Here is a 27157-nt window from a genome sequence, read left to right on the forward strand (position 1 = left end):
CTTTCTTCAAAAGTATGATAACTAGACTGCTACTTCATTTTTAAAGGAAGGGCTCAGTAGTAGAACATATTATTTGCGTGCAAGAAGATTCTGGGTTCAGTCTTCCGGTAAGATTGGCACTGTCCCGTGCCCAAAATCCTGGAGAGCCTCTGCCACTGCATATTGGAAATACTGAGCCAGATGGACCAATGGTCTAACTCAATAGAAGGCAACACCCAATTTCTTGTCTTTCCCTAAGGATGGAATTGCTTCCAATTTCCTCCTTCAGCTCTGTGCACTTTTCTTCACTTCTTCATGCAGCACATAAACTATGGAACTTGCTCCACAGGAGGCAGTGGTGGCCACTAACTTGGGTGGTTTTAAAAGAGGACAAATCCATGGATGAGAGGGCTATTGATGGCTACTAACCACAATGGCTATGTTCTGCCTCCACAGCTGGAGTCAGTAATGGTTCTGAGTACCAGTTGCTGAAAACCTCAAGAGGGAAGAAGGCTCTTGTGCTTGGGTACTGAGGGGTTCTCCTAATGGGCATCTGGTTGGCCACTGTGTGAAGGTGATGCTGGACTAGATGAGCCACTAGCCTGATCCAGCAGGTTCTTTTGTTTTTATGACAACATGATGCTGGATTAGATGAGCCATTAGCCTCATTCCAGCAGCCTCATGTTCAAGGTAATCACCAACCTATGCAGTTAGCAAGTGGATTGTGTGGCATCATGGGTGCCCAAGGAAGATGTCAAGGACACCATTGCTCCGACAGATTCAACACTGGTGGCTCCTGTGATACAAACCAATTGGGCTGTGCTCTTCATTGGTTCTGGGCTCAGAGTAGCAGTTTTGCCATTCTGACCATTTGCTTCCAAACCTTATTCAGCCACCTCCAACCTTCCTGGATAAATGGACCATTTAGCCAGGAGAGTGATATTTCTGCTTGTTCTTTACTGGCAGGGCTTGCTGATGGTTGTAGCCCAACACCTCTCCAGAGGTTATACAGACCATTAACCCCAAAGTAATGAGAGTTGTCACCGGGGGCATAATTGTTTTACAGCTGTGCATTCGTAGGGGTTGAAAAGTTTGATCTTGAAGTCAAGCAGTTAACTTTCCAGTTCAGGAATTCTTCCAAGATAAAGAGAGAGAGAGAGCTCAGATTTGGCACCAGGTCACCTTGATTTTAAACAGAAAGGAGGAACATAGCTGTCATGGTAACAAAAATACCTCTGGGTGGGGGGGGATTTGAGCCGCTTATATTTCTAATGTGAACTTTTCAGAATTGCATTTCCAGAACCAAAACACCACTGTCCTTTTGAAATCAACAGTTTTCTGAATTTTGCAATGCTGTTCTCCTACCTAACGGGGGGGGGGGGACATTTTTAAAATATATTTACAGGAGACGAGAATTGCTGTTGTGGTCACATCCTGCTTGCTGGCTTCTCCTAATGGGCACCTGGTTGGCCACTGTAAGAACAGGCTACTGGACTACTTGGGCCCCCTTTGGCCTCATCCAGGAGGGCTCTTCTTGTGTTTTCACTCTATTGGAGGCAGTAATGTGTCTGAATACTAGTTGCTGGAAGCCACAGGAGAAAGTTGCTCTTCTCAGGTCCTGCTTCCAAGGCTTCCCACTGGGACATCTGGGCGGCCATTGTGAGAATAGGAGGCTGGACTAGATGAGCACCCTTTGGCTTGATCCAACAGCCAGGCTCTTCTTATTTTCTGTGTCAAGGGAGTGGGGAATCTGTGGCCCTCCAGGTGTTTCTGCACTACAGCTCCTATCATCCCCGACCATTGACCGTGCTGGCTGGGGCTGATGGGAGTTGGAGTCCAACAACAACTGGAGGGCCACTGATTCCAAAATCCTATCTTATATTCCCCCTCCAGTGTCTGAGTTGATATGCCTCTGAATACCAGTTGACGTTAATCTCAAGTGGGGATAGTGTGACTGTTGTACTCGGTCCTGCTTGTGGGCTTCCCATTGGAGCACTTGGTTGGCTATTGTCATGAAAGGATGCTGCACTAGATGTCCTTATGTGTATTTTGGGGAGAAGTTGGAGATATTTCAATGTGAGTCTGTGCCCCTCCAAATATAACTCTTCTCTTTCTTTTTCTCTCTCAACCCTTTTTCTTTTCTTCCTCCCCGCCACGCCTCTTCTGCCACTTTCAGGCCAGGATTACCACATGGCCCAAGGAAAACCCAGGCTCCTGGTTCAGTGAATTCAAGCGTGGTAAACTGGTAAGGCACTCCCCCTTCTCACTTTCCAGTTTTGCTTTAAACGTGTCTCATATTTTGCAGAGCAAAATGGCTCGATGGCCCAAAGAGCAGCCGGGCACATGGTATAGTCATTTCAAGCGGGGGTCCCTGGTAAGTTGCTCAGCTTTTGGCACCCCACCACGCCTCTGACTGGGAGGAGACACGCCAGACACGCCCGCTTCTTGGTTATGGCCATCTCCTGAAAAACCCGCCCGCTCACACACTGCATGATGAACTAACCAGCACGAGCATTGGGGGGCTCTAAATGACTACAGAGGAACAGTTTAAGGAGGAGCTGGGGTGTATCCTTGCTTCATGCCTCCTCCGAGATCTGCCTGTCACCATCTGGCTGGCTAATATTAGCCACAAGTGGCTGGCTAGGGCACTGGCGCAGCACACATGCACCCAGACCCAATCTAAGGCCCCAACAGCTGACCTAGATGTGTCCCTGAATCAGTTCTAATTAAGGTGTGTCTCCTTCCACCCTCCTGACAACACTGAAAGCACAGGAGGATCCAATAGCACTGGGGTCTGATTCCCCAGTGCCTTCAGCCAGTGAGTGAATAGAGGGTTCATGTTGGTGTTCCCCTGCTGGGAATAGGTGTGTGCAGCTGACACAGTTTCTTTTCCACCCCACCCTGCAACACCCCACTCCTGGGGTACTCCAGATTGCCTGATGCAACTGAGGGCAACCTAGGGCTGTCTCCACCTGACCTGGCCAAAGCCCAGATCTCAAATGAACTGATTTTGGATTTGGGCTTGGGCTGAATCTAGTGCACAACTTGTACTCAGTTCTGCATAACTTAGACAAGTCTCAGGATTCAGCCTTTCATGGTTCTGAACTTGAAAGTCTGCAAATTCGAACTTGAGCCATTGATGGAGTGGGAGCAATAAAAAGATTTTACTGACTGCTGAAGCTCCAAATTCATTAGATTCCTTAATTAAGGTACCAGTTAGTTTAATTAATTAAATGGGTTGGTTCCAGCTAAGTTGTATTCAGAGGACACCTACTGAACTGAACATACCCAAGTTAGTAATGCCAGTAGGTCTACTCAGAGCAGCCCTATGGAATATGAGAATCAGTTGGTTTTGGTTTAGATTCTTCCCTCCAGTTTATGGCTCTCTTGCAAAACCTCTTTGAAGCTTATTGCTTGCATTTCTATATCACCTTTTTCACCAAAGATCTTCTGCATGGATCTCCCACTCCTCATTTAATCCCCACAACAACCCTGTGAGGTAGGCTACACTGAGAGGCAGGGACTGGCCCCTGAGATCACCCAGTGAGATTCATGACCAGGTGAGGATTTGAACCCCGGTCTCCCAGGTGCTAGTCCAACCCTCTAACCACTACACCACATTAGCTCACGATGCTTCTGCCTTAAATCCTCAAAACCAAACAAAATAGGCATCCTGGTCCTTCAGCCACCATCACTTTGCATGCAACACTCTTGAATCTGAACCCACATGGCTGGCAAGAGAGCTCCCACTTAACAGAGCACAACTGCCATCTCCTGTGTACGTGTTAAGAGCCCCTTCCCTCCCCATGCAGGGGAGAGAGTTGTTATGTCCGCAAATGCACAGCACTGTACTAATTTGCAGTATTGGTGCTGCACCACATGTAGTCTTTGTGCCTTGGCCAGTTTCTCTGCTCTATGCTAGCCATAGGCAAACCTATTTGTGCTGGGGACAGGGAGACCTGAATGGTTAGCAACTCCTCAAAATCTTCCTTCCTGCCTCTTTGCACATTTTGATGTCCTGCTGCTCTCCTTCTGCTTTAGTATTGCATCTTCTGTTCAAAATAGCTACCAGCATCTAGAAGACACCCCAACCCGATATTTTGGAAGGAGCAGGTGACTTGTTGGAGAAATGTCACTAGCCTCACAGCAGAACAACCCCCACAAACTCTTCTGGTGCAGAGAAGATTGCTGAGGTCTGTGGGAGAGTTTCTCCTGCAAGTCCCAAAAGGTCTCAGAAGACTCCAATCCTCGGTGATGCACTGCAGGGCTTTTAATGTGGCTAACCCCATTTCTGAACATACTGTAGTTCTCAAGATTCTTTGGGGGGAGAAGCCATGACAGTTGAATGTGGCATCACTGTGCTTTCAATCTCTGGTGTGGATGTGGCTCTCTGAGTGCCTTTAAAAAGGTAAAGGGACCCCTGACCATTAGGTCCAGTGGCAGGCAACTCTAGGGTTGCAGAGCTCATCTAACTTTACTGGCGGAGGGAGCCGGCGTTTGTCCACAGACAGCTTCCAGGTCATGTGGCCAGCATGACTAAGCCGCTTCTGGCGAACCAGAGCAGCACACGGAAACGCCATTTACCATCCTACCGGAGCTTTACCTATTTATCTGCTTGCACTTTGACATGCTATTAAACTGCTAGGTGGGCAGGAGCTGGGACCGAGCAACAGGAGCTGACCCCATCGTGGGGATTCAAACCGCTGACCTTCTGATCGGCAAGCCCTAGGCTCTGTGGTTTAGACCACAGTGCCACCCATGTCCCTTATTCACCTCGAAATTCCTAAGCTATTCAGAAGGAGGGTTTCCCCCCTCCTTTAATTGCCCAGAGCACCTTTTCCATCCAGGAGAGTGAAAAATGGGATTACAAATTGTGAGTTTCACCTTGGGGGGTTCCCCCCTCCCCCTGCTCCAGCCCTGGAACAAATGCATAACTCCCATTAGATTTTTATGAGCTTTTGCACCTGTTCAAGCTCATTATAATCTTGCAGCCATATGGCTCCAGTCACGAACTCTTATTATTATAATATTATAAGTAAACAAGCAGCTCTGAGGACATGTTGTCCTGTTGGTTTAATAATAATTATTATTATTTCACAAAATCTGCTTCGTTAAATATCCGCCCCATTCCCTTCACAGAGTTACAATTTCCAGAGTGGTTCACCTCTTTCCAGGAACTGTAGTTCTGTAAAGGAGGAACAGAGATCTCATAACAACTCTCAGCACCTTTGACAAACTACAGCTCCCATAATTCTTTGGGGAAAGTCCACACAACAACCTTGTAAGGAAGGTTAGAAGTTGTAGTTTGTTCAGAATGCCTTAATAATCAATCAGTCTCCCCAGAAAACCATGGAGATTGCAGTTCTGGGAGAGGGAATAGAGGTCTCCTAAGAACTCTTAGCACCCTGAATAAACTCAAGCTCTCAGAATTTTTTAGGGGGGACCATGACTGTTTAAAATGGTATCACTGTGCTTCAAATGTACGGTGGCCTGTGATTTGGAGAATTCTCCTGTACTAGAAGAATTCCAAGGAGGATGATAAGGCTAGTGACATGTTGCAGGAGATGCCCTACAATACTCGTTAAAAAGCAGTGACCTGTAATAGTCTTGGAGAATGGCACAAGTGAGTTCCATTATCTTTTCCAATTTGATTTGGGATCCTCTGTTGGGTGAGCATTCCTCTTTCCCAATCGCCACCATGGCTATAAATCAGTGCCGCCTCCCCAAAATGACTAAGAAAGGAATATGGCAGCTCTGAGGTGGTTACAGCTGGTTGGCTAGTTCGTCTTCTAAAATGCAGGTAGCGCCTTCTCTGTTGGCATACTGAGCTTGCCATGATTAGTCATGTTGATCTCTCCGGATAAGCGTGGACACAGATCCAGATCATTGGTTGGTATACCCTTTCTTTATTTCTTTGTGATGCCTTCCTTGTGAAGTTGCTCTCACTATGAGTCTCTCCTGTTTTCATTTGGTACATCCCTATTTCCTTCCGCCCCCTTCCAGGTTCTTTCAAAGGAACAGGCTGTCTCCAGAACACGTTCCTAAAATGCAGTCCATAATATCTAGCGAGGGCAGGTACTTCTGTCTGAGAGCAGTTGCAAAACCAGAACAGAATGCCCAAATATACCATCTGTTACACCCAGTAGCCTGTTCTTTGCTGCATACACATTTCCCTGCCTACCTACCCGGAGAAGATCCATTGAAATGAACTGCGATTCCTGCATTGCTGGGGGTTGGATTTGAGGACCCTTTGTGTCCCTTCTAACTCTACAATTCCAGGATTCTATGAAATTACCGTATTTTTTGCACCATAACACTCACTTTTTTCCTCCTAGAAAGTAAGGGGAAATGTTTGTGTGTGTTATGGAGGGAATGCCTGCGGGTGGCGGGGGGGATCTGCTTCAGTCGTGAGCAGAGGATCCATGGTTCCCCTTCTTTCCCTCCTCCGTGGTAACAAAGCATGGATCCACATGGATCCTTAGGATTTTTGCATTGGGCTACTCCAAACTCACTGTCAGATCACAAGTCTGTGGCCACAGCATGAACCACAAAAATCATATATCCACTATTTCATTTAGAATATTTTTTTTCTTGTTTTCCTCCTCTAAAAACTACGTGTGTGTTATGGTCTGGTGCGTGTTATAGAGCGAAAAATACGGGTAATGGAAGCCACAGTGGGTGGAGAGTGCTCTTGTGCATGTGTCCTACTTGACATCATAGGCATCTCGTTGGCCTGTAAGGACAGATGAGCCATTGGCCTGAACCAGCAGGGCTCCACCCACTGTTGGAGGCAATATGAATAATTCTGAATTCTAGTTGCTTGGAATCACAAGTGGGGAGAGCTCCGCGGTTGCGTTCAGGTCCTGCTTATGGACTTCCCATTGGGGCACCTAGTTGGCCACTGTAAGAACAGTATGCTGCCTTTGGCCTGACCCAGCTTCTTATGGTCCAGCTTTCTATACGCCATCTGTTGTTAGCCCAGGATGCCTCCCAAGTTCATGGAATCATAGAATGGTAGAGTTGGAAGGGACCCCAAGGGTCATCTAGTCCAAACCCCTGCAATGTAGGCATCTCATCTACAGCATCTCTGACAAATGGCTATCCAACCTCTGCTTCAAAACCTCCAAGGGAAGGAGAGTTCCACCACCTTCCAAGTTGTTGCACAGCCTTGCCTTCCCTGCTTCCTCCCTCTCCTCTTCTTCTTTCCCCCTCAGCTCTCCTATGTTGATTCCGATGGCAACCCCATTGGCGTGGTGCAGATGACCTTCCTGAGGCTCCTGAGTGCTTCCGCCCACCAGAACCTCACCTACAATTGCTTCCAGTCGGTGGCCTGGCACGACGCCACGGCTGGCAACTATGACAAGGCCATCCGCTTCCTGGGCTCCAATGACGAGGAAATGTCCTATGACAACAACCCCTTCATCAGGGCTGTCCTGGATGGCTGTGCAGTGAGTATCTGCATGTCTTAGAATCATAGAACTACAATGGTACCTCTGGTTGCGAACAGGATCCGTTCTGGAGGCCCGTTCGCAACATGAAAAGAGTGCAACCCACAGCGGTACATCTGCGCACGCGCGGGCTGCGATTTTCTGCTTCTGCGCATGCGCATGACATCATTTTGTACATCTGTGCATGCGCGAGCAGCAAAACCCAGAAGTAAGCCTTTCCAGTACTTTTGGGTCGCCGCAGGACGTAACCTGAAAGAAGGTAACATGAAGTGGACATCTGCTTTGCAAACTGAAGGCAACAGACCTTGATTTTTGGCATGTTTTCTAAGAAGGATGTTTGATGGCGAGACTGGTAAGGATTTTAGCCCTGAGGTTCCACCCCTCTGGGTTGGATGCCACCTCTGCTGTTAAAGGCAGGATGCCTCTGAATACCAGTTGCTGGGAGTCCCAAGTGGGAAGAGTGGCCATTCAGATCATGTTCTGCTTATGGGCTTCCCACTGGGGCATCTGGTTGGCCACAGTGAGGACAGGATGCTGGACTGGATGGGCCCACTTTGCCCTGATCTACCAGGCTCTTCTTATGGTCTACCTCCACTCTTGGAAGCAGTATGCTTTTGATTGCCAGTTGCTCAGAATCATAAGCGAGGGGGCCTGCCTTTCAATTTTCTCCATTTCCCCCCAGGCAAAGAAAGGCTACCAGAAGACGGTCTTGGAAATCAACACCCCCAAAGTGGAGCAGGTCCCCATTGTCGACATCATGTTCAACGACTTTGGAGAAGCATCGCAGAAGTTTGGGTTCGAGGTGGGACCAGCTTGCTTCATGGGCTAAGGGACCACTCAGAAAACTAGTTCTCCAAAATGAGCAACCTCGTAACCTCATCGCGCCTTCGGTTTTTGGTTCCATTTTTGTGTCATCGTCACATGCACGTTCTAAAACTGGACAGTTTGATGGGATTGCTATCTATTTGGGTTTTTCTTTCCTCCCCCTGCTTCTGTTTTGCCTGCACTCCAACTCTGCCGCTGGATCACCCTTCCCAAACCATTTTTAAGCCCCAGGATCATCATTCCCACTGCAGACTCCAGAATCACATGACCTAAGGACATCCACTACCAGCAAAGGCCGTCTCTCCAAAAACCCTCTTGCTCTGCATCTCCTCTGAGGCCACCAAAGAGTTTCCTGCACTTGAACATACAGCTGTTGTTTCAACACACTGAGACCACAAAACCAGGTCTTGTTCTTCCGTAATTTTGACAACCTTGCCAAAGCTGGGGGAAGACCAGGTACTGTGGATCGTTAAAGTTCCCCATCTCTTGGAAGGTTCTGGAAAAATCCCACAGAAAACTATTCTCCAGGCGTGACACAACAACTCACTTGTCCTCGGCATAGGAGCGTAGACTTAGGATGCTCCAGAATCCTCCCAGGTCAGATTACCAGACCGCTGGTGTTTCAAACAGAACTCATATGGAATAAACTTTTTTTTTTAATTGCTTTTTGTAAAACTTTGATCCTAAAAGTTACAACTGAAATCAATTACAGGAAAGAAAACTTTTCCCAGGTTCTGACTGTCTTCCCCATATGATAAAGGTGCTTCTATTTTTGTATGTTGTTAAGTAAATATTTGTATATTATTATATTAAATATAAAATGCCTCTGGTTCAAAGCATGCATGTGACTTGCCCCATGTCCCTGATTGATAATTTAACGAGCCCACATTTCTTACCAGCAAACCAGCCCATCTGATGAAAAACACCAGTCCAGGAGGCATAAAATCATGTAGAGTTGGAAGGCACCCCAAGGGTCAACTAGTCCAGCCTCCTGCAACCCAGGCAATGAATTGCTGCTGCGGTTCCCTCCCTGCACCCGTGGGGTGGGTGCACCTGGTAAAAACATTCAGGCACTTTGAGCCTTATGCATAAACACAGATGTAAGGCTGCACTTGAGTTTCTCCTCCTTACTCCTGAGTAAGCGTGTCTTCCAGGATTTTACCCTTACTTCTGACTAAGCTGGTGATTTCTCTATTGATGATTACACAATCAATATACACAGTATTCCTCATGTGCCTGAGTGGTTTTACTTTTGAAGTGGTGGGGAGGTGATCAGATAAACCATGCCGCAGCTCTCCAAAGGAAAAGAGACCCTGAGGAATGTCAGGATTGTGTTTTTTTTTTAATTAACAAAGCATATTGTTATACTGGAAATCCATGACACTGCTGCAAAAAGAAAAAGAAAGTGCCTTTGTCAGCTCTGACAAGTAGTACAGACTTGGGGTCAGCTGTCACTCCATTTGATTTCAAGGTACAGGTTTCATTTTTTTAAAAAATATATCCCCCCCCAAACTAAAAGCCTCTTCCCCCCTCCCCAAAATTCCACCTCCTCCTCCCTCGTTGGAGGATTGTACATGGCAGGGATCTCCATTATTATTTTTACTTTAAAAATAATTAAAAAATAATAAAAACACAGGTGCTTATATTTTTTATTATTATTATTTACATTTTCTCTTTTTTTGTTGGTGCTATCTCTGACGACGACACTGGTGGACACCCCCCTGCCATTTACCTCCCTCCAAGGCTCATTTAATGATGTTCTGATTGAGCACCTTTCCAGCACCCCATTCTACCCCCCCCCCTCGACCCCCACCCCATCCACAGTCTTGAATGGAGTTGCATGCTAGTCTGATTATTTCAATGCATAGACCAACCCACTTCTGTAGAAAAGTATTAAAGCTGTGCTTGCTTGCGGGGAGGGGTTTTTTTGTTTTGTTTTTCCTTTTGTAACAAATAGAATATTCATGCATTTTTATAGGATGATTAACTATGCCAGATTTGTACTCGTGCGCTGAATATTTGTGGTGCTAATTTATGTATTTGTTTGATGTCCTGAAGTCAAGCTTGCCCCCCCAACCCAAAACAACTGCATTGCAACAGCAATAAGAGATGGTGTGATCCTGTGTGCCTTTTACCTAAAGACCACTGAGGAAGGGGAGGGCAGAAGCTTGCTAGCAATAAACTGTTTCAGTTGGGGCTTTCACTTTTTTTGTTTCTTCTCTCCATGAGTTGGGTGAGTGGTACTCCGAAAGAAGGAAAATAAGAAGCAGTGCACTTTTGCCAAAGACCCCTGTCCAAGGAGGTCAATTGGAGGTCAGTCTTTGCAAAGGAAAATACATCATGTATACTGTGAACAGGAGCCTTTATATGATGTATTTTCCTATTTTTTTAAATGAACCAAGGGGACAGGGCCCTGAGGTGCTCCATGGTGCTTTCTAGTTCAGACTCCATTCATATTTGTACCATAGAATTCTCAGAGCATTTTGTGTTCTCTTGGGCAAGCTTGGAAACACACACCAGGGATCCCTCATTGAGAAGATCAGGGAGAGTGAGGCAGCTTCCCTGGTGGATAGAGAACTGCTATCACATAGCATTCCTTGAGCTTCCCCCCCCCCAAAATGCAACAGGTAGAGGCAGGAATGCATTAGCTTAAGGATAACGACACCCTGAAATGAACGAGCAAGCCTCCCTTCTCTCACCCCCTTTGGTTAAGGTGGTGTTTGACCCCAGATTGCACTTTTGTTTCATGGGTATGAAGAGTCAGCCCCAAAAGGCTCAACTGGTGCCTATGTATCAGACCATCCCTCTGCAACCTGGTGCCCTCAGGGCTACAATTCCCAGACATCTTGAGGGCACCAGGTTGTCAAAGGCAGTTTCTGAACAGCATGGTGGACATTCAGCCCCTTTGCAGCTGATGGATCAGGTTCCCTGAAGGTTTAGCCAAAAAGACAATTTAGGAATACCATACCTTATTTTTATTTCCTTGCACCTTGAAAAATGCTAGGAAATCCAAAGGCTTGAGTGTTTGCACCTGCAAAAGAAATGGCTTATTAATATGGATGGATGGAGATACCTACTAAGCACACCCACACACTTAGGTCATGTGATTCTGTTCTGCTAATTTCTCTTCAATGAATCTTTAATTCCCCCCCCTTTCTTTCTGTTGGGTGTTTCTGTCAAAAAAAATAATCCTACCAAGTGTTGTAAAACTGTACTGAAGTTTTGACCCTTTTTCCTTCCTCCCCTCCCAGACCACTTACCTAACGGTATATTGCAATAAAAAATTATTCCTTGTATTTGCAGACATATATTTCTGTGTAATTTTATCCCCTCCCCTTTTCCTCTCTTAATATATATTATGACTTGAACAAATGTTGATTGAGAAAAAAAATAAACCTATGAAAAAACAAAGTTTTAAATACATACTCCTCCCCCGGTTTTTTTTAAAGTATTATGGGATATGTGTGTGAATGCCCAGACCTCTTTGTACAGGTTCGAACATTCCAATCCAACAGTGCCCATCGAAAGGTAATTTTTTAAAGGGGGAAAACAAAATTTAAACCTGTGTAATAAAGGAATAAATGTAATAGTTTTTTCCCCAATAAATCAAGTTTACTGTTTCCACCTGACCCACCCTGACGTTGAATGCTTCTTGAACAAGATAGGCTTTAACAGAGGATTAGACAGGTCCCTGGAGGAGAGGACTGTCGATGGCTGATAGCCACAATGGTTGTACTCTGCCTCCATGGTCAGAAGCATCAATGCTTCTGAATTCCAGTTGCTGTAAACCCCAGAAGGGGAGAGTTGCTCTTGTGCTTGAATCCTGAGTAAGGGTTTCCACTTGGGGCATCTGGTCAGCTACTGTGAGAACAGGATCCTGGACTAAATGGGCCATTGGCCTGATCCAGCAGGCTCTTCTTATGTTCTCATGAGTGTGATTCCATCTGTCTTCCTGATTTGCTTTCACTTAACCTAAGCAAGATGGATTGATCACAATTAGTGGGAAAGGTGAGCCAGGCGATAGATTTCCAAATGAAGACCAATGCCCCAAGAAGGCCCTCTTCGAATTCCTAAAACAACTGTGGTGGAGATCTTCAACGAACACACCATTGTGCCAGCTTTATTTTGGATAATGCAGCAGCAGCAGCAGCAGCTGTGGAACCCACAAAGGTAGAGTCCACAGGCCTATAAATCACACATGCTTATACATAGGTATTTTTTTGCCCTAGCTTTACACAGGTGCAGAAATTAAGTCCCATTCTTGGAGGAAAAGCATGCCTGCAGTATCAGAGCCGGATGCCTGATTCAGCAAAGAGAACAGGGTGTCTCTTCTCTACCAGAAGCTGAGTTTTCCCTGCACAAATATTCTTGACACATTCTTAATACAAGAATGAGAAAGTGGATTATCCTAACAACATCCTCTCACATTCTCTTTTACAGGTTTTATATCTCTTAGCATGCAGGCTATCAAAGCATATACTGTTATTTCCACTACGCAACCCTTTCCACCCTTCAGTTGAAATCAATTACACTGTGTATATTTGACAAGGGATCTTTCTTGGAAAAGATGTATAGAATTATCATGTATTTATTGCATTTATATCCCACCTTCCAAGAACCTCAAGGTGATGTACATGGCTCCCTCCCCCCCCCCATGTTTTATCCTCACAACAACCTTGTGAGGTAGGCTGAGAGGCAAGGACTAAGCCCCCAAGGTCCTCAAGTGAGCTTCATGGCCGTGAAGTTCAGATTGGAACCCTGGTCTCCCAGGTCCTAGTCCTCATTTTAACCCGCACAACTATCCTGTGAGGTAGGCTAGACTGAGAGGGTGGCCACTGTTGGACCTAGATGCTGGACTAAATGGATATTGATGGCCTCATCAACCTGAGACACTGTGCCTTCTCCCATAGTGACCCACAAATCATCATCACACCTCCCCACCTCTTTTCTCTTCCTGCATTCAAGATTCCAAATGAATCACCTGCAACGGATATCAAAGCCAATTTGGGCTTGCCCAGCTCCAGGGCAATGTGCTCAGAGCTCAGATGTGGTGCTTGTTCCATTATGCAAGACAGATGCGGAAAGGGCGCATTTTTACCAAAGGGGGGAGCATCAGATCGAATACCTGCTTTGGAGCAAAGCAGGAGTTTCTGCTGACATGGCAATATGGTGGGAGGGCAACTCAGCTGCTTGATTGATGGTGGGGAGTGGGGGAGACACACCTGTATTGAATAATAACTAGCACTATGCCAAAAAGGGCTCCATATCCCTGCCACCCACTGGTTTGCTATCAGTTAATGTGAACAGAAATTGCATTATTACTATTATTATTATTATTATTAACCTTTATATCCCGCCGCCTTTCCTTCAAGGAGCTCAAGGTGTCATACATAGCTGTCCCCATTTTTTCCTCCCAACAATCCTGTGAGGTAGATTAGGCTGAGAGTGCATGACTGGCCCAAGGTCACCCAGTGAGCTTCATGGCTGAGCAGGGATTTGAACCCCAGTCTCCCAGATCCTCAACCAACACTCTAGCCACTGCACCACACTGCCTCTCCATGAACAAGGGGAAAAGAAAGTTTTGTAATAATTCTCTTTCCTCACTTTTATTCACCATCTATTAATGCAAACACGGATTGCGTTTGAAAATGATCCAAGGAGAGTTAAAATGCTTGAGAAATTCTCTTTCCTTACTTTCAAAGAGGCCAGGAGTGTCCCTGTGAGTACCCTTTTTTCCTTTGGCAAATCGCCTTGCCAGCAGCTCACATCTTGCAGCTGCTCCAGATGCCTGAACATTGAGGATTAAACCTGGGGCCTTCTGCAAGCACAGCAGATGCTCTGCTACTGAGCTATAGCCCATCCCAGAAACATATAAAGCTGCCTCTTACATAGTCAGACCATTGATCCATCTATCTCCATATTGCCTATACTGACTGGCAGTTGCTCTCCAGGGTTTCAGGATGTAGGAACAATTCCCAGCCCAACTTGGAAATGATATTGTGGATTGAACCTGGAACCTTCTATGTGCAAAGCAAGTGCTCTAACTACTGAGCTACGGCTCTGTTGGAAGCCAGCAGGTTGGAAAACTTCGCTGCATCTCCAAGAGCCATGCCAGATGGGAGGAAGAGCCTGTGGCCCACTTAGCAATTTTATCCGGGAGGCTGGCACTTGCCCGTTCTGCTCTGAGGAAATGTTGCAGTGTTTGGCAACAAGAAGTTTATAAAATGATGCAACACATGGTATGGAGAACGTGGAGAGAGAAATATTGCTCCCTCTTTCATGACACTAGAACTGGTAGACATCCAACAAAACTGAATGGTGGAAGATTCAGGACAGATTGAAAAAGAAAGGACTTCTTCTATACCCTCCAACAGTTCTCTGAAGAAAATAGCGGTTTCCTATTCCAAAATTAGGGACGCGGGTGGCGCTGTGAATTAAGCAGTTCGAAAGCACGAAGTGTAAGTAGATAAATAGGTATAGTACCGCTCTGGCGGGATAAATAGGTACCGCTCCGGCAGGAAGGTAAACGGCATTTCTGTGCGCTGCTCTGGTTTGCCAGAAGCGGCTTAGTCACGTTGGCCACATGACCCGGAAGCTGTACGCCAGCTCCCTCGGCCAATAAAGCGAGATGAGTGCCACAACCCTACAGTCGGCCACGACTGGACCTAATGGTCAGGGGTCCCTTTACTTTACCTTTATTCCAAAATTACAATAATAATTTTACCATTTATGTCCCACCCATCTGACTGGGTTGCCCCAGGCACTCTGGGCAGCTTCCAACATATTAAAAATAATAATAAAACAGTAAACATTACAAAAACCCTTCCCTATAGAGGGCTGTCTTCAGCTGGCTCAGGGGTTTGATAACTCCATACCCTCCAATATTTCTCTGATGAAAATGGGGATGTCCTAAGGAAAAGCAGGGCATTCTGGGATCAAATCAGAAACTGGGATGGCTTCTGTAAATCCAGGACTGTCCCTGGAACACTTGGAGGGTCTGTTCTTCATTCAGCACAAAGTTAAACTACAAAACTCTCTCCCACAGGAAGTAGTGCATACCACCAAATGTGGGTAGCTTTAAAATAGGATTAGACAAATTCATGGAGGAGGAGAGGGCTATTTATGGTTATTAGTCACAATGGTGGGAGGGCAGAATACTGGGTGAAATCAGCCACTGGCCTGATCCAGCATCAAGGCTCTCCTTATGTTCTTATGTTCACCTGTGAAAGGAAGGCACACCCCAAGGAGGCTGAAAGACATGGGATTTTCTGCTGTGCTGGAGTGAACAATTCCAAGGGAGCACAAAAACCTGACAGTCTGTGTTGTACAAGATGTAATTTTAGCACTCACAGCTCCCTTTTAGCAATGCATCATTGGGGGGAAACAGCAGGTTTACTGCCGCTGCTTCATTAAGTATAATTTGCTATTTGGAGGGGGAAACAAAATCACCTCAGGAGGGATGTTCATTTGTCACGTGGGGGAGTTTCACAGCAGGCATTTGGGGGGGGGGGGTTTGGATATATTATCCTGCAGAGAGAACAGAGCATGTTATCTGCATGTTGACCCAGCCCTGGAGCCGTAAGTGCCTGGAAGCCACGGGCAATGAAAGAAACCAACTGGGGCCTGCAAATGGCTCCTGGGTTAGTCCAAATGACAGAATGCAGGTTTTCTCTCCTCATATCTGGAGCCCATGTCCAATACTAAGTTCCAAGAGTAAAGTTGCACCCCTGCTTCCGAAGTCAACAGCTTCTTCTGCTTCAGTATAAGAGAGCTTCCTACTTCTTGTTTATTTCAGAACCACGAGGACTGGAATTTTTTTCTGATTTTAGAGAAAGGGCCAAAAAGAGTGAACTTTGCATGTACAGAGTCCCAGGTTTAATCCCTGACATCACCACATAGGGCGGGGAATGTCCCCTGCCTGAAATATTGAAGAGCTGCTGCCAGTCAGTGCAAGCAACACTGAGCTAAATGGGCCTGTGATCTGACTAGGTATAAGCAACTTCTTCTGAAGGATTTTAGTTTGGTTTATATATATAATAATAATAATAATAATAATAATAATAATAATAATAATAATAATAATAAATTTTATTTATATCCCGCCCTCCCCAGCCGAAGCCGGGCTCAGGGCGGCTAACAACACTAAAATAGTGCAACATTATAAAAACATCATAAGAATTAATTAAAATCAAAATTGATGGCAACCATAAACTAAAGTATTGTAAAGATTGCCAAAGGAGGGAGTCAGGCTGTGCCCTAACCAAAGGCCTGGTGGAACAGCTCTGTCTTGCAGGCCCTGCGGAAGGATGTCAAGTCCTGCAGGGCCCTTGTCTCTTGTGACAGAGCGTTCCACCAGGTTGGAGCCGCAGCCGAAAAAGCCCTGGCTCTAGTTGAGGCCAGCCTAACCTCTCTGTGGCCTGGGACCTTCAAGATGTTTTTATTTAAGGACCGTAAGTTCCTCTGTGGGGCATACCAGGAGAGGCGGTCCCGTAGATACGAGGGTCCTAGGCCGTGTAGGGCTTTGAAGGTTAAAACCATCACCTTAAACCTGATCCTGTACTCCACCGGGAGCCAGTGCAGCTGGTATAGCACCGGATGAATGTGATCCCGCAGCGAAGACCCCGTAAGGAGTCTCGCTGCGGCATTCTGCACCCGCTGGAGTTTCTGGGTCAGTCTCAAGGGCAGCCCCACGTACAGCGAGTTACAATAATCCAGTCTGGAGGTGGCCGTCGCATGGATCACAGTGGCTAGGTCAGGGCGAGAGAGGTAAGGAGCCAACTGCTTAGCTTGGCGGAGATGAAAAAATGCCGCCTTTGTTATAGCTGCAATCTGCGCCTCCATGGAGAGGGAGGTATCGAAGATTACACCCAAACTCTTAACGGACGGTGCTGGCACTAATTGCACCCCCGCAAGAGATGGGAGTTGCCCCCTCAATCCCATATCGTCCCGTCCCAGCCAGAGGACCTCTGTCTTCGAAGGATTTAACTTCAACCGGCTCCCACGTAACCATCCAGCCACAGCTTCCAAGCATCTGATCAGTGTGTCTGGGGCCGAGTCAGGATGGCCATCCATCAACAGATAGAGTTGGGTGTCATCAGCATACTGATGGCAGCCCAGCCCAAAACTCCGGACAAGCTGGGCGAGGGGGCGCATAAAGATGTTAAAAAGCATCGGGGAGAGAATCGCACCCTGAGGCACTCCACACACCAAGGAGTGGCGGGATGACAGTTCCCCCCCAAGCGCCACCCTCTGTCCCCGACCAGAGAGAAACGAGCGCAGCCATTGAAGGACTGTGCCCTGGATCCCCACGTCGGCGAGGCGGTGGTCCAGAAGTTCGTGATCGACCATGTCGAAAGCTGCTGACAGATCTAGAAGAATCAGCAGCCCCGACCCGCCTCGGTCCAGCTGTCTACGAAGATCATCTGTTAGGGCGACCAGAGCCGTCTCGGTCCCATGACCAGCGCGGAAGCCGGACTGGAATGGATGATGACTTGTTCCCCAGTTCCTCTGATGTAAGAATTTGTGGGCCATTATGTTATTTTTAACCCTGGGTCCTTCATGCTTTGGAGAATAAATCCCATTAAAGGTGTGGGTGTCAAACTGCTTACAGGTGGAAGAGGAGGAGGAGGAGGAGAACCAGGCATATCTGGAGGTTCTGAATTCGGCTCCTTGATCTTGATCTACTCTCTCTTAAATAAAAGAAAATGTTTTAGGTGTGTTTTAAGTGCAATATACAATGTGACACTAGATGGCGATAATGAGCCTTATGGAAAATTCAATGTATTTTAAAGCACTTTTTGTAAAAAAGCATTTTCACAACATTTTTTTATATGTGTGTAGATTCCACCACAGACATATGCAGCATCGCTGCAGAAGAGAGGTGTGGTGCAGGGCTCTTGAGTTCTACAAGTGCTTTGTTGAATATTCCTCCAATTCTCCACTAACTAACAGTAAGATTAATTGCACTAAGCAGATGCATAGGAGGGGTGTGGGGAGTCAAGCTGATGACTTGATCACCTCCATCATCTGTTTTTCACTACTGTATGCTTTCTTTTTCTTTTCTACTTTTGCTACTGACCTGTTTTAGTTGTTTTATCAAACTGAATTTTTTTAAATGATTGAAGGGTGGCAGGGATAAATTTTTGTGGGGTAGGTTTCTGCTTTTCCACCTCATTCTTGGGGCACTCAGAATAATTTCACTGCTCCTGGGAATGGATTAAACTATGGAACTCGCTGCCACAGGAGGTGGGGGCACACCAACTTGGTCATAAAAGAGGACTGCACGAATTCATGGAGAAAAAGGCTATCCACAGCTACTAGCCACCATGACAATGTTCTACTTCCACAGTCAAAAGGCAGTGATCCTTCTTAATACCACTCGCTGACAACTGCGGGAGGTGAGAATGCTCTTGTGCTCAGGACCTGCTTGCAGGCTTCCTGCTTGGGGCATCTGGCTGTCCACTGTGAGAACAGGATGCTGGACTAGGTGGACCACTGGCCTGATCCAGCAGGGCTCTTCTGAGGGTCTGGTGGCTATATGGGTTTTGGCCTGATTCAGAGAGACTCTTCATATGTTCTTCCTGCATTGTTCCCACCCCGCCCAGCCATCAATAGATCATTATATTAAGTCAAATCCCCTCCTGGGAATCCACTCACGCACCTCCAAGCAGGGGCAGAGGAAGGGGGTGGGGGCGGGGGCGGTCCACCCCAGATGTCACCACTGAGCGGGGTGACAAAATGCTGGACAGCACTCCCTGCAGGGCCTGCAGTGTGCCCAAGCCACACGTCTCTCTTGGGAGTGACACAGTGGCTTGGGCGCCTTGCAGGCTCTGCACTGCCCAAACAGTCCACCTACTGCCTCCCCCTCAGCTGTAGGGTGGCTGAGTGGGAGGAGGCAGGCACACTCCTTGGAGGCCCCAGAGAGTGTCCTGCCCCAGATCACCCTGCCCCTGGGCGCAGGGCACGCACGCCACCCCGGCGCCCAATCGGCTTGCTCCACCGCTGCCTCCTAGTAGACCTTGTTATTGCAAAGGACAAGTTCCCATAAGGTGGTCTCTTTCCTTACATCTTTGTTTTTAATTTCACAGAGATAGGAACACCCACCTGTGAGGCAGTGGAAGACAGATGCCTGCTGTTTGCACAGTAATAGTTTATGTCACCATAAATTGGGATATATCTTCTTCTGGGTATACAGAATCTCAAACCTGCTCTGCCGGCTCAGGGCTGGTAGACCAGAGAACATTTGCTCACGCATTTGTAGTGGCTCTAGTTTGCTACCTCCTGTTAAATCCTTTATTGGTCTTTCTCGGGCACTGGAAATGCAATGTTAAGGGGGAATAGAGAGTCAAGAATGGGAATGTCTACAATCAAGGCTGGACTGGATCAACCCTTGGCCTGATCCAGGCGTTCTTCTTGTAACCTACATTCTTATGAAAAGCGCCTGCTATCCAGCTGCAATAATAAATTCAAGCTTGGGGGAGCGGGTTAATGAGGGGGAAAACCCTAAAACAATTCTAGAGTGCATCAGCAGAAGACAAGTGTCCAGATGAAGGGAAGTAAGAGTATTGCTCTATTCTGCCTTGGTTAGACATCACCTGGAGCGTGTCCTGAGCATCACAATTTAAGGAGGATATGGACATGCTGGAAAATGTGCAGGTACAGTTGAGGGAGCTGGGCATGCTTAGCCTGGAGAAGAGAAGACAGGAGAGCCAAATCTAGAATTACAAACTTACAATTCTATGAATCTGTGAGAATGTACCATCAGTCTTAGGCCACATTAACACCCTCCATTGAAACCACTATGATACAGTACCACTTTAAGTAGTCAAAGTATCCTGAGGATTGTAGAATCATAGAATCATAAAAGACCCAAAGCACAATTATTGCAAGAACCACAGCTAAATAATTCCTGACAGTTGGCCATCCAAACTCTGCTTAAAACCTCAAGAAGAGGAAGAGGAGAAGGAGAAGGAAGGAGATGGAGAGACTGAACTGGAGAGATTGTCAAGAAGGAATATGTGTTCTCTCTCAGATTTTAAAAAATCCAAGGCAGAATCTTTAATTTAGAATCCCCAATTCTAGCTGGTCTCAGCCAATTTCAAATCAGTCCCTCTTAAAAGTTTCACCTGCAATTCCTCTCCCCCTTGGTCCTCCTCTCTCTTGCCACTACTCATAAATTGCAGGTGGTGGGGTGTTAACAGAATTATATTTTCCAGATGTATGAGGTCCGTAAAAAAAAATGCTTAGCTCGGCTGTGTTCACGAAATGACCCTCAGCATTGGGAAGAGAAATTTCATGCTGAAATATGTCTCCTGAAACACAGCTCAGCTCCAAAACACCTTCTGTCATTCCCTAGGCGTGATGACTTTTAAGTGCCAGTATAATGGGTTTACCATCAGACTCCTGCATTGTTCCATTCATCACTTACGTTATGGCCCCATTCACCTCTGAACGTTCAGCTGAAAGCTCCTTTCAAAAGCAACCCAATCAAAAACTTGAAGTCCCATTAGCCCCTCGATGAAGAGCTATCGGCCCTAACAACTGATGGCCAGTGGCCTCAGATGCACTTGGCATTTCCATTTCTGAGCTTGAGTGTTTTCCCAACCTTCAGAGCAACTGCACTGCAACAACAAGACCTTGAAAGAAGAACCCCACTTGATCAGGTCATAGAGGTCCATTTAGCTCAAAACTTCATCATCAGTTTCCTCTGGGAAGCTCACAAGTCATCAGTAGGCTGGATCCCACCTGAGTCATTCTAAGAACATACTGGATTAGGCCAGTGGCCCACCTAGTCCATCATCCAATCCTTATTGTGGACAGTCAGCTGCCCTTAGAGAAAACCCACAAGCAGGACCTGAGCACAACAGTGCTCTCCCCTTCTGTAAAGGTAAAGGGACCCCTGACCATTAGGTCCAGTCGTGACTGACTCTGGGGTTGCGCGCTCTTCTCGCTTTATTGGCCAAGGGAGCCAGCATACTGCTTCTGGGTCATGTGGCCAGCATGACAGAGCCACTTCTGGCGAACCAGAGCAGCGCACAGAAACGCTGTTTCCCTTCCCAATGGAGTGGTACCTATTTATCTACTTGCACTTTGACATGCTTTCGAACTGCTAGGTTGGTAGGAGCAGGGACCAAGCAATGGGAGCTCATCCCGTTGCGGGGATTCGAACCATTGACCTTCTTATCGACAAGTCCTAGGCTCTGTGGTTTAACCCACAGCGCCACCCGCATCCCCTCCACTTCTGTAGTTTCCAGCAACTGCTGTTTAGAAGCACTTCCTCCAACTGTGGAGGCATAATATAGCCATCACTAGTAGCCATGGATAGCCTTATCCTCCAAGAATAGCCTTATCTTCCATGGCATAAGAAGAACCTTTCGGATGAGGCCAAAGGGGATCCATCTAGTCTAGACTCCTTTCTCGCAGTGGCTGGCCAGATACCTATTATAGGAATCTGTCAAGCAGTACCCAAAGTCAAGAACAATGTTCTCCCCCCTGTGGTTTCCAACAAACAGATATTGAGAAGCATTGTTGCCTCTGACTTTGGAGGCGAACATAGTCATTGTGGCTAACAGCCTCCTCCTCCTCCATGAATGTGTCTAATACTCTTTTAAAGCCGCCTAGGTTGTTGGCCACCGCTGCTTCTTCTGGGAAGGAGTTCCATTGTTTAACTCTGTACTTTGTGCAGAAGGATTTTCTTTTATCTGTCCTGAATCTTCCAACATTCAGCTTTATTGGATTCCATGGATTTTAATGTTAGGACAGAAGGAGAAAAACTCTTCTCTCTCCGCTTTCTCTGCAAATGCTGCAACAAGGGAAATGAGGATTCTGGAGTGTGATGACAGCATAGTTTGACTCCCTGATGTAAGGCATAAGGAGTTAGTTTCCAGCCTCCTGGGGTTCCCATTTGAAACCAGTGACACCCTCTGCATCAGCCATCCCCTCCCCTCCAAGATGCCCAGCTGAGCCTGCCAAGGTTTCACTTTTGGTTAACTGATGTAATGCAGTTTTGTTAAGCTGTTTGCTCTCCTGTTTCAGCTTTTATTCAAATGTCAGGACTAATCTCCAGCGAAAAGCCAATACTGGGGGTTTTTTAATAAAAAAAGAAGGAAAAGAAAAGAAAAGAAAAGAATCTGTGAACAGGCATGAATATTTGTTAATTTGCTCTGCAGCCTTTGAGATCCATCAAAATTGACGGATGCGGCTAATTTAAGGACATTAATTAATTTGGCTGTAAGTGGCTACTAACCATGATAGCTATGCCCTGCCTCCAAGGTCAGAGGTTGGCATGCTTCTGAATACCAGTTGCTGGAAACTGTAGGAAGCGGAATGCTCTTATAAGAACAGGATGCTGGGCTATTGGCCTAATCCAGCAAGGCTCTTCTTATAGAGGTCTACTGTGATAGCAGAACTCGTTGAAGAAAAGGAAATACATTTATTTCCCTTGAGTTTGTTGTTAATGCATGTTGTTACTTTAAGCCACATGAGAGCACTGTTTGCAAACTAGTCAGCATTTGCTTGTAGCCTCTCTGTCTAAGTTAACTACCACTTTAAAAAGCTGAACCAGCTTGTTCTTCCCTCCCAATGAGATGTCTTTATTTTCATCTCCACTCATTTTGTAAATAGTTCCAGCATGAATAAAGCCTTTGAACTCCAGATAGTTGTAAGTGACTATTCCAATCCAATTCACCGAAGCTGCAAGGTCTACTAACAGAACCTCCATGCCTAGGAACAGTCTACCATCAAATACTAGAAGATAAGGAACAACAACTGAAGAATTGCTGTTGTGCTCAGGTCCTGTTTGCAACAGTTTCCTATAATGGGCATCTGGTTGGCAACTGTGAGAACAGGATGCTGGACTAGATGGGCTTTTGATCTGACCCAACAAGCTCTTTTTATGTTCTTAATGGATCTACTCTGCATAGAACTTAGTTATCTTGGCACCATCTCTGAGATAAGAAAAGCCTTAGATTGACTGATTTCTTCGTTCTCCCCCCCCCTTTCTCTCTCTCTCTCTCTCTCTCTCTCTCTCTCTCTCTCACTCACACACACACACACACACACACACACACCCTTCGCTTCTGGATCATGAGTGATGCTAAAAATATACAAGTGCTGTCCTTTTTGCATCCAAATTGCATCCCACTTTCAATATCCTTCCCTCTCCCTTCTTCCTCCTCTGCTTCTCAGCTCCTTGAGAAGGGTGATAAATTAATGACTCCTTCCCCTGTAGCAAACTGCCAGGCTGCAATATGCGACTGATTACTCTCTGCACCTGTGATTTAGACTCAAAGATGACCTACAAAGGCACACACACAAACCCTCCCCAGCCCTCCTTTGCAAAAGGCACTCACAATGACTAGCAATGAGCCACAAAGCTGCAACTCAGCATGTTGGTGACTTCAAAGTATTCTGCCTTCCCCCCTCCCCGACTTCCTTCATCTTTGGCTTCTGGAACACTGCAAACCAGAGTTCAGTTTTTTGTTTTGTTTTGTTTTGTTTGCTTCTCCTACAAATGCAGAGGAGAGAACCTCCGAATTTCATTTTCTTGTTTTTTCCCCAACCTGAAATTTTGTTTGCCCCATTTCCACATCACATTGCAAGAAAGAAAGAAAATCAAAGTATGCACAAACAAATCCATATTATTAGTGGTATTATGAGCTCCTCCTGCCTAGGCAATGTTGGTGACCTCTGGCGAGGAATGACAGACTAGGAAGGGAAGCTTTACTACATTTTATTTTTGTACACCTATACCTGCTGGATATTGGCAGGCGTGCGAGAGCTGGATATGTTTCTGAACCTCAATGAGGCTGTGCTTGGAAGATGCTAGGTACTGTAGCTGCACCATAATACAAGGGCAGTAGACTGGGACAGCCAACTTCTATCTAGCTCAGCCTTTTGTAGTCTGTGGGGGGTGGCTGGGTGGATCCTGAGGGTTGATGGAAGGGGGTGACCTCAAGGTTTGCACTATGCCCACATGCGTACATTTACAACATAGTGTCAAATCCAAGAAGAATGACAAGTCTATTTCTTAACACTTGGGGGATACTACTACTACTCCCGTTGCTTGGTCCCTGCTCCTGCCAACCTAGCAGTTTGAAAGCACGTCAAAAGTGCAAGTAGATAAATAGGTACTGCTCCAGCAGGAAAGTAAACGGTGTTTCCATGAGTTGCTCTGGTTCTCCAGAAGCGGCTTAGTCATGCTGGCCACATGACCTGGAAGCTGTACACCGACTCCCTCGGCCAATAAAGCAAGATGCGTGCCGCAACCCCAGAGTCGCCTGTGACTGGACCTAACGGTCAGGGGTCCCGTTACCATACTACTACTACTACTACTACTACTACTACTACTACTACTACTACTGTTAAATTTATTACCTGCCCTTCACCAGCAGGTTTTGGGACATATCATTTTCCTCCCAGAGCTACAATTCCCAGAGTTCCCTGGGGAAGAGGGATTGAGTTCTAAACAGCTCTGGAAACTGTCACTCTGGGGGGAGGGAGGAGGAATGGGGGTCTCCTCTCAACTCTCAGCCCCCTGAACAAACTACATCTCTGAAAATTCCCCGTGGGGCTGTTTAAAGTGGTATGATACTGCTTTGAATGTGCACTGTCAATGTGGCCTTGGTGCTAGGCAGATTATTGAGATAATATATACCAAGTATTATACACCCGTGTTTATTAAAAGCAATTATTATTATGCAATAATTGCAATTATCAGAGGACTGGGATGCTGTTGAGTGCAGTGTGCATGCTAATTCTGTTGATTAATCACTGGTATTGCATTTAATCCCTGCAATTCACTGAGGTCTTCCCGTCCTTGGCTGTGGCTCTGGTTGCAACATGCTTTCAAGGGTTTCAGTTGTCACCTGTTTGACAAGGTGAAATTTTCTAAAGCTCTTCCATGCAGATTCCTCCCGCTCGGCCTTCAGCAGAAGAGAATCAGCCTAAGGCAGTGAGCAGCAGCACAGCACTGCTAATGAAGAAACACTGGGCTCCGTTGCCATTTTTAAAGTGTTTTCATCGGAAGCTGCCTTAGACAAAGCCAGACCCTTGGTCCATCTAGCTCAGTATTGTCCACACTGACTGGCAGCAGAGGCTTGCCTGGTTTTCAGGCAGGGTTTAATTCCTCAGCCCTACCTAGAGAGGGTGCTGGGGTTTGTACCTGGGACCTTCTGCATCCAGAGCAGGTACTCCACCCCTGAGCTAAGGCTCTTACATTAAAAAAATAAAGTAATATTCTAATCCCTATTGTTCTAAAGAAAGGCTTGAATTTAATACTACCACTTCCTAAATCAAACTGAAGGCTCAAATGGGTTTTTTTGGGGGGAGGGGGCTCTAGCAAGGTGTTCTGCCACTGAGCAACAGCCCTTCCTCATTAAACAGGGAGGCATGTCAGCCCTTGATGCTCAACTAAAATAGCTATGCAAGTCATGCAAAACAATAACACAGAAATTGTGGAAATTTCATTTCTACTTTAGGAGAAAATTATATTGAATGTGCAGTGGGGGGGCAGGGAGAGAATATACTCCAGGATGTTTTTAACATCTGCATTCAGTGAAATGTCTCTGGTAGTTTTCAGCGCCTCCTCCAAGGTACACTAACTGCCTGTGTCAAAACAGTTTGTTAGCAAAGGCACCTGCATGTAAAAATGAAAACTTAAAAGCCCTTATCCAGGGTTTGTCTTCAGGCCTCATAAATCATGGAGTGAGGGATCTGAGATCTTGAGATATTCATGGAAAACTTCTGAATGCTGATGATCCAGGAACAGTACGCATTATGCCTCAGGTTGGCAAAAAGGGGTTGTGTAGTGATGACAGAGGTTCAATAGGATTGGCTGAGATGCTATGATGTAAAAGAGGAGCAGAAAGATTCACTTACTGGATCCAAATGGTTTCCAGAGAGTGGTAGGGGATGTTTTATCCAATGTTGATGGCCTTTCAGCTGTTTCCCTGGTGACCCGTTGAAATGTGGAGTTAACCAGGTCTCTTGACTGTCTGGCTCCAAAGCGTCCTCTCCAATTGCATGGAGCCCGGACAGCCCCATGGTTTTCCCCGGAACTGAGGGTGATGAAACAATCATTGAGATGGCTAGAGCCCTGGTGGTGGAAAACTCATTCTGAATCAGACCAGACATGGGTTAGAGCTCAATGTTGAGCCTACCAAGTGGCGGAGGCAGCAAAGAGGACCTTCTTCACCGCCTCTATTGCATCTGTAGAAAATAGCAACAGGAGACTCTTTCAGGTGGTTCACAATCTATCAGAACCATCTTTGCCATCGGGGCCTGGTAGGGACCCCAAGATCTCCTGCAATGCTTTTGCAATGTTTTTTTGCAGATAAAGTTGCTCAGATTCAGAAGGAGGTAGACTCCACCATGGGAGCAGGGCCAGGGTGGGAGAGTGCTGGAATCCTAACATAACTAGTTATATGGGATCAGTTCCAATCTGTTACCTTCAAGGATGTGGACAGGCAGCTTGGACGAGTGAAACCAACCACCTGTCTTCTTGATCCTTGTCCATCCTGGCTCATAGAAACGAGCCATTATCAAGGCAAAAGAACAGTCCAGCACATCCACTGCTACACCTGCAGATGTTAGGTAGGGCTGTGTGTCATCAGCATATTCATGACAACGTACTCCAGAACTGCCTGAATAGCTCAGTCAGTAGAGCATGAAACTCTTAATCTCAGGGTTGTGGGGTTTGAGCCCCACATAGGGCAAAAGATTCCTGCATTGCAGGGGGCTGGAGAAGATGATCACTCTGATCCCTTCTAACTGTGATTCTACAAATCCAGAACTCTGGATGACCCCACTCTGTGGCTTCATGTAGATGTTAAAGAGCATGAGTGATAAAAATTTAACCCCGTGGCTGAAGAACACTCCCCACTGGAAACAACCATCCAAGTAGGATC

General features: G+C 46.3%; 1 protein-coding gene across 3 annotated transcripts in view; it reads left to right on the forward strand.

The window, feature by feature from the left end:
* The window catches only part of COL5A1 (collagen type V alpha 1 chain), a 183019-nt gene extending 172564 nt beyond the window's left edge, over positions 1 to 10455 (forward strand). The window contains exons 64-66 of one of the 3 annotated variants that reach the window (XM_081178653.1): positions 2156 to 2353; positions 7194 to 7427; positions 8110 to 10455. In XM_081178653.1, the coding sequence (XP_081034779.1) occupies positions 2156 to 2353; positions 7194 to 7427; positions 8110 to 8256 (579 nt within the window). In that variant the 3' untranslated portion in view covers positions 8257 to 10455. The remainder of the gene's footprint in view (positions 1 to 2155; positions 2354 to 7193; positions 7428 to 8109) is intronic. The other 2 variants (XM_081178655.1, XM_081178654.1) reach the window with 2 other exon arrangements.
* Positions 10456 to 27157: the final 16702 nt, after the last annotated feature.

The sequence above is a fragment of the Podarcis bocagei genome (genome assembly GCF_964188305.1).
Source record: "Podarcis bocagei genome assembly, chromosome: Z".
NCBI lineage: Eukaryota > Metazoa > Chordata > Lepidosauria > Squamata > Lacertidae > Podarcis > Podarcis bocagei.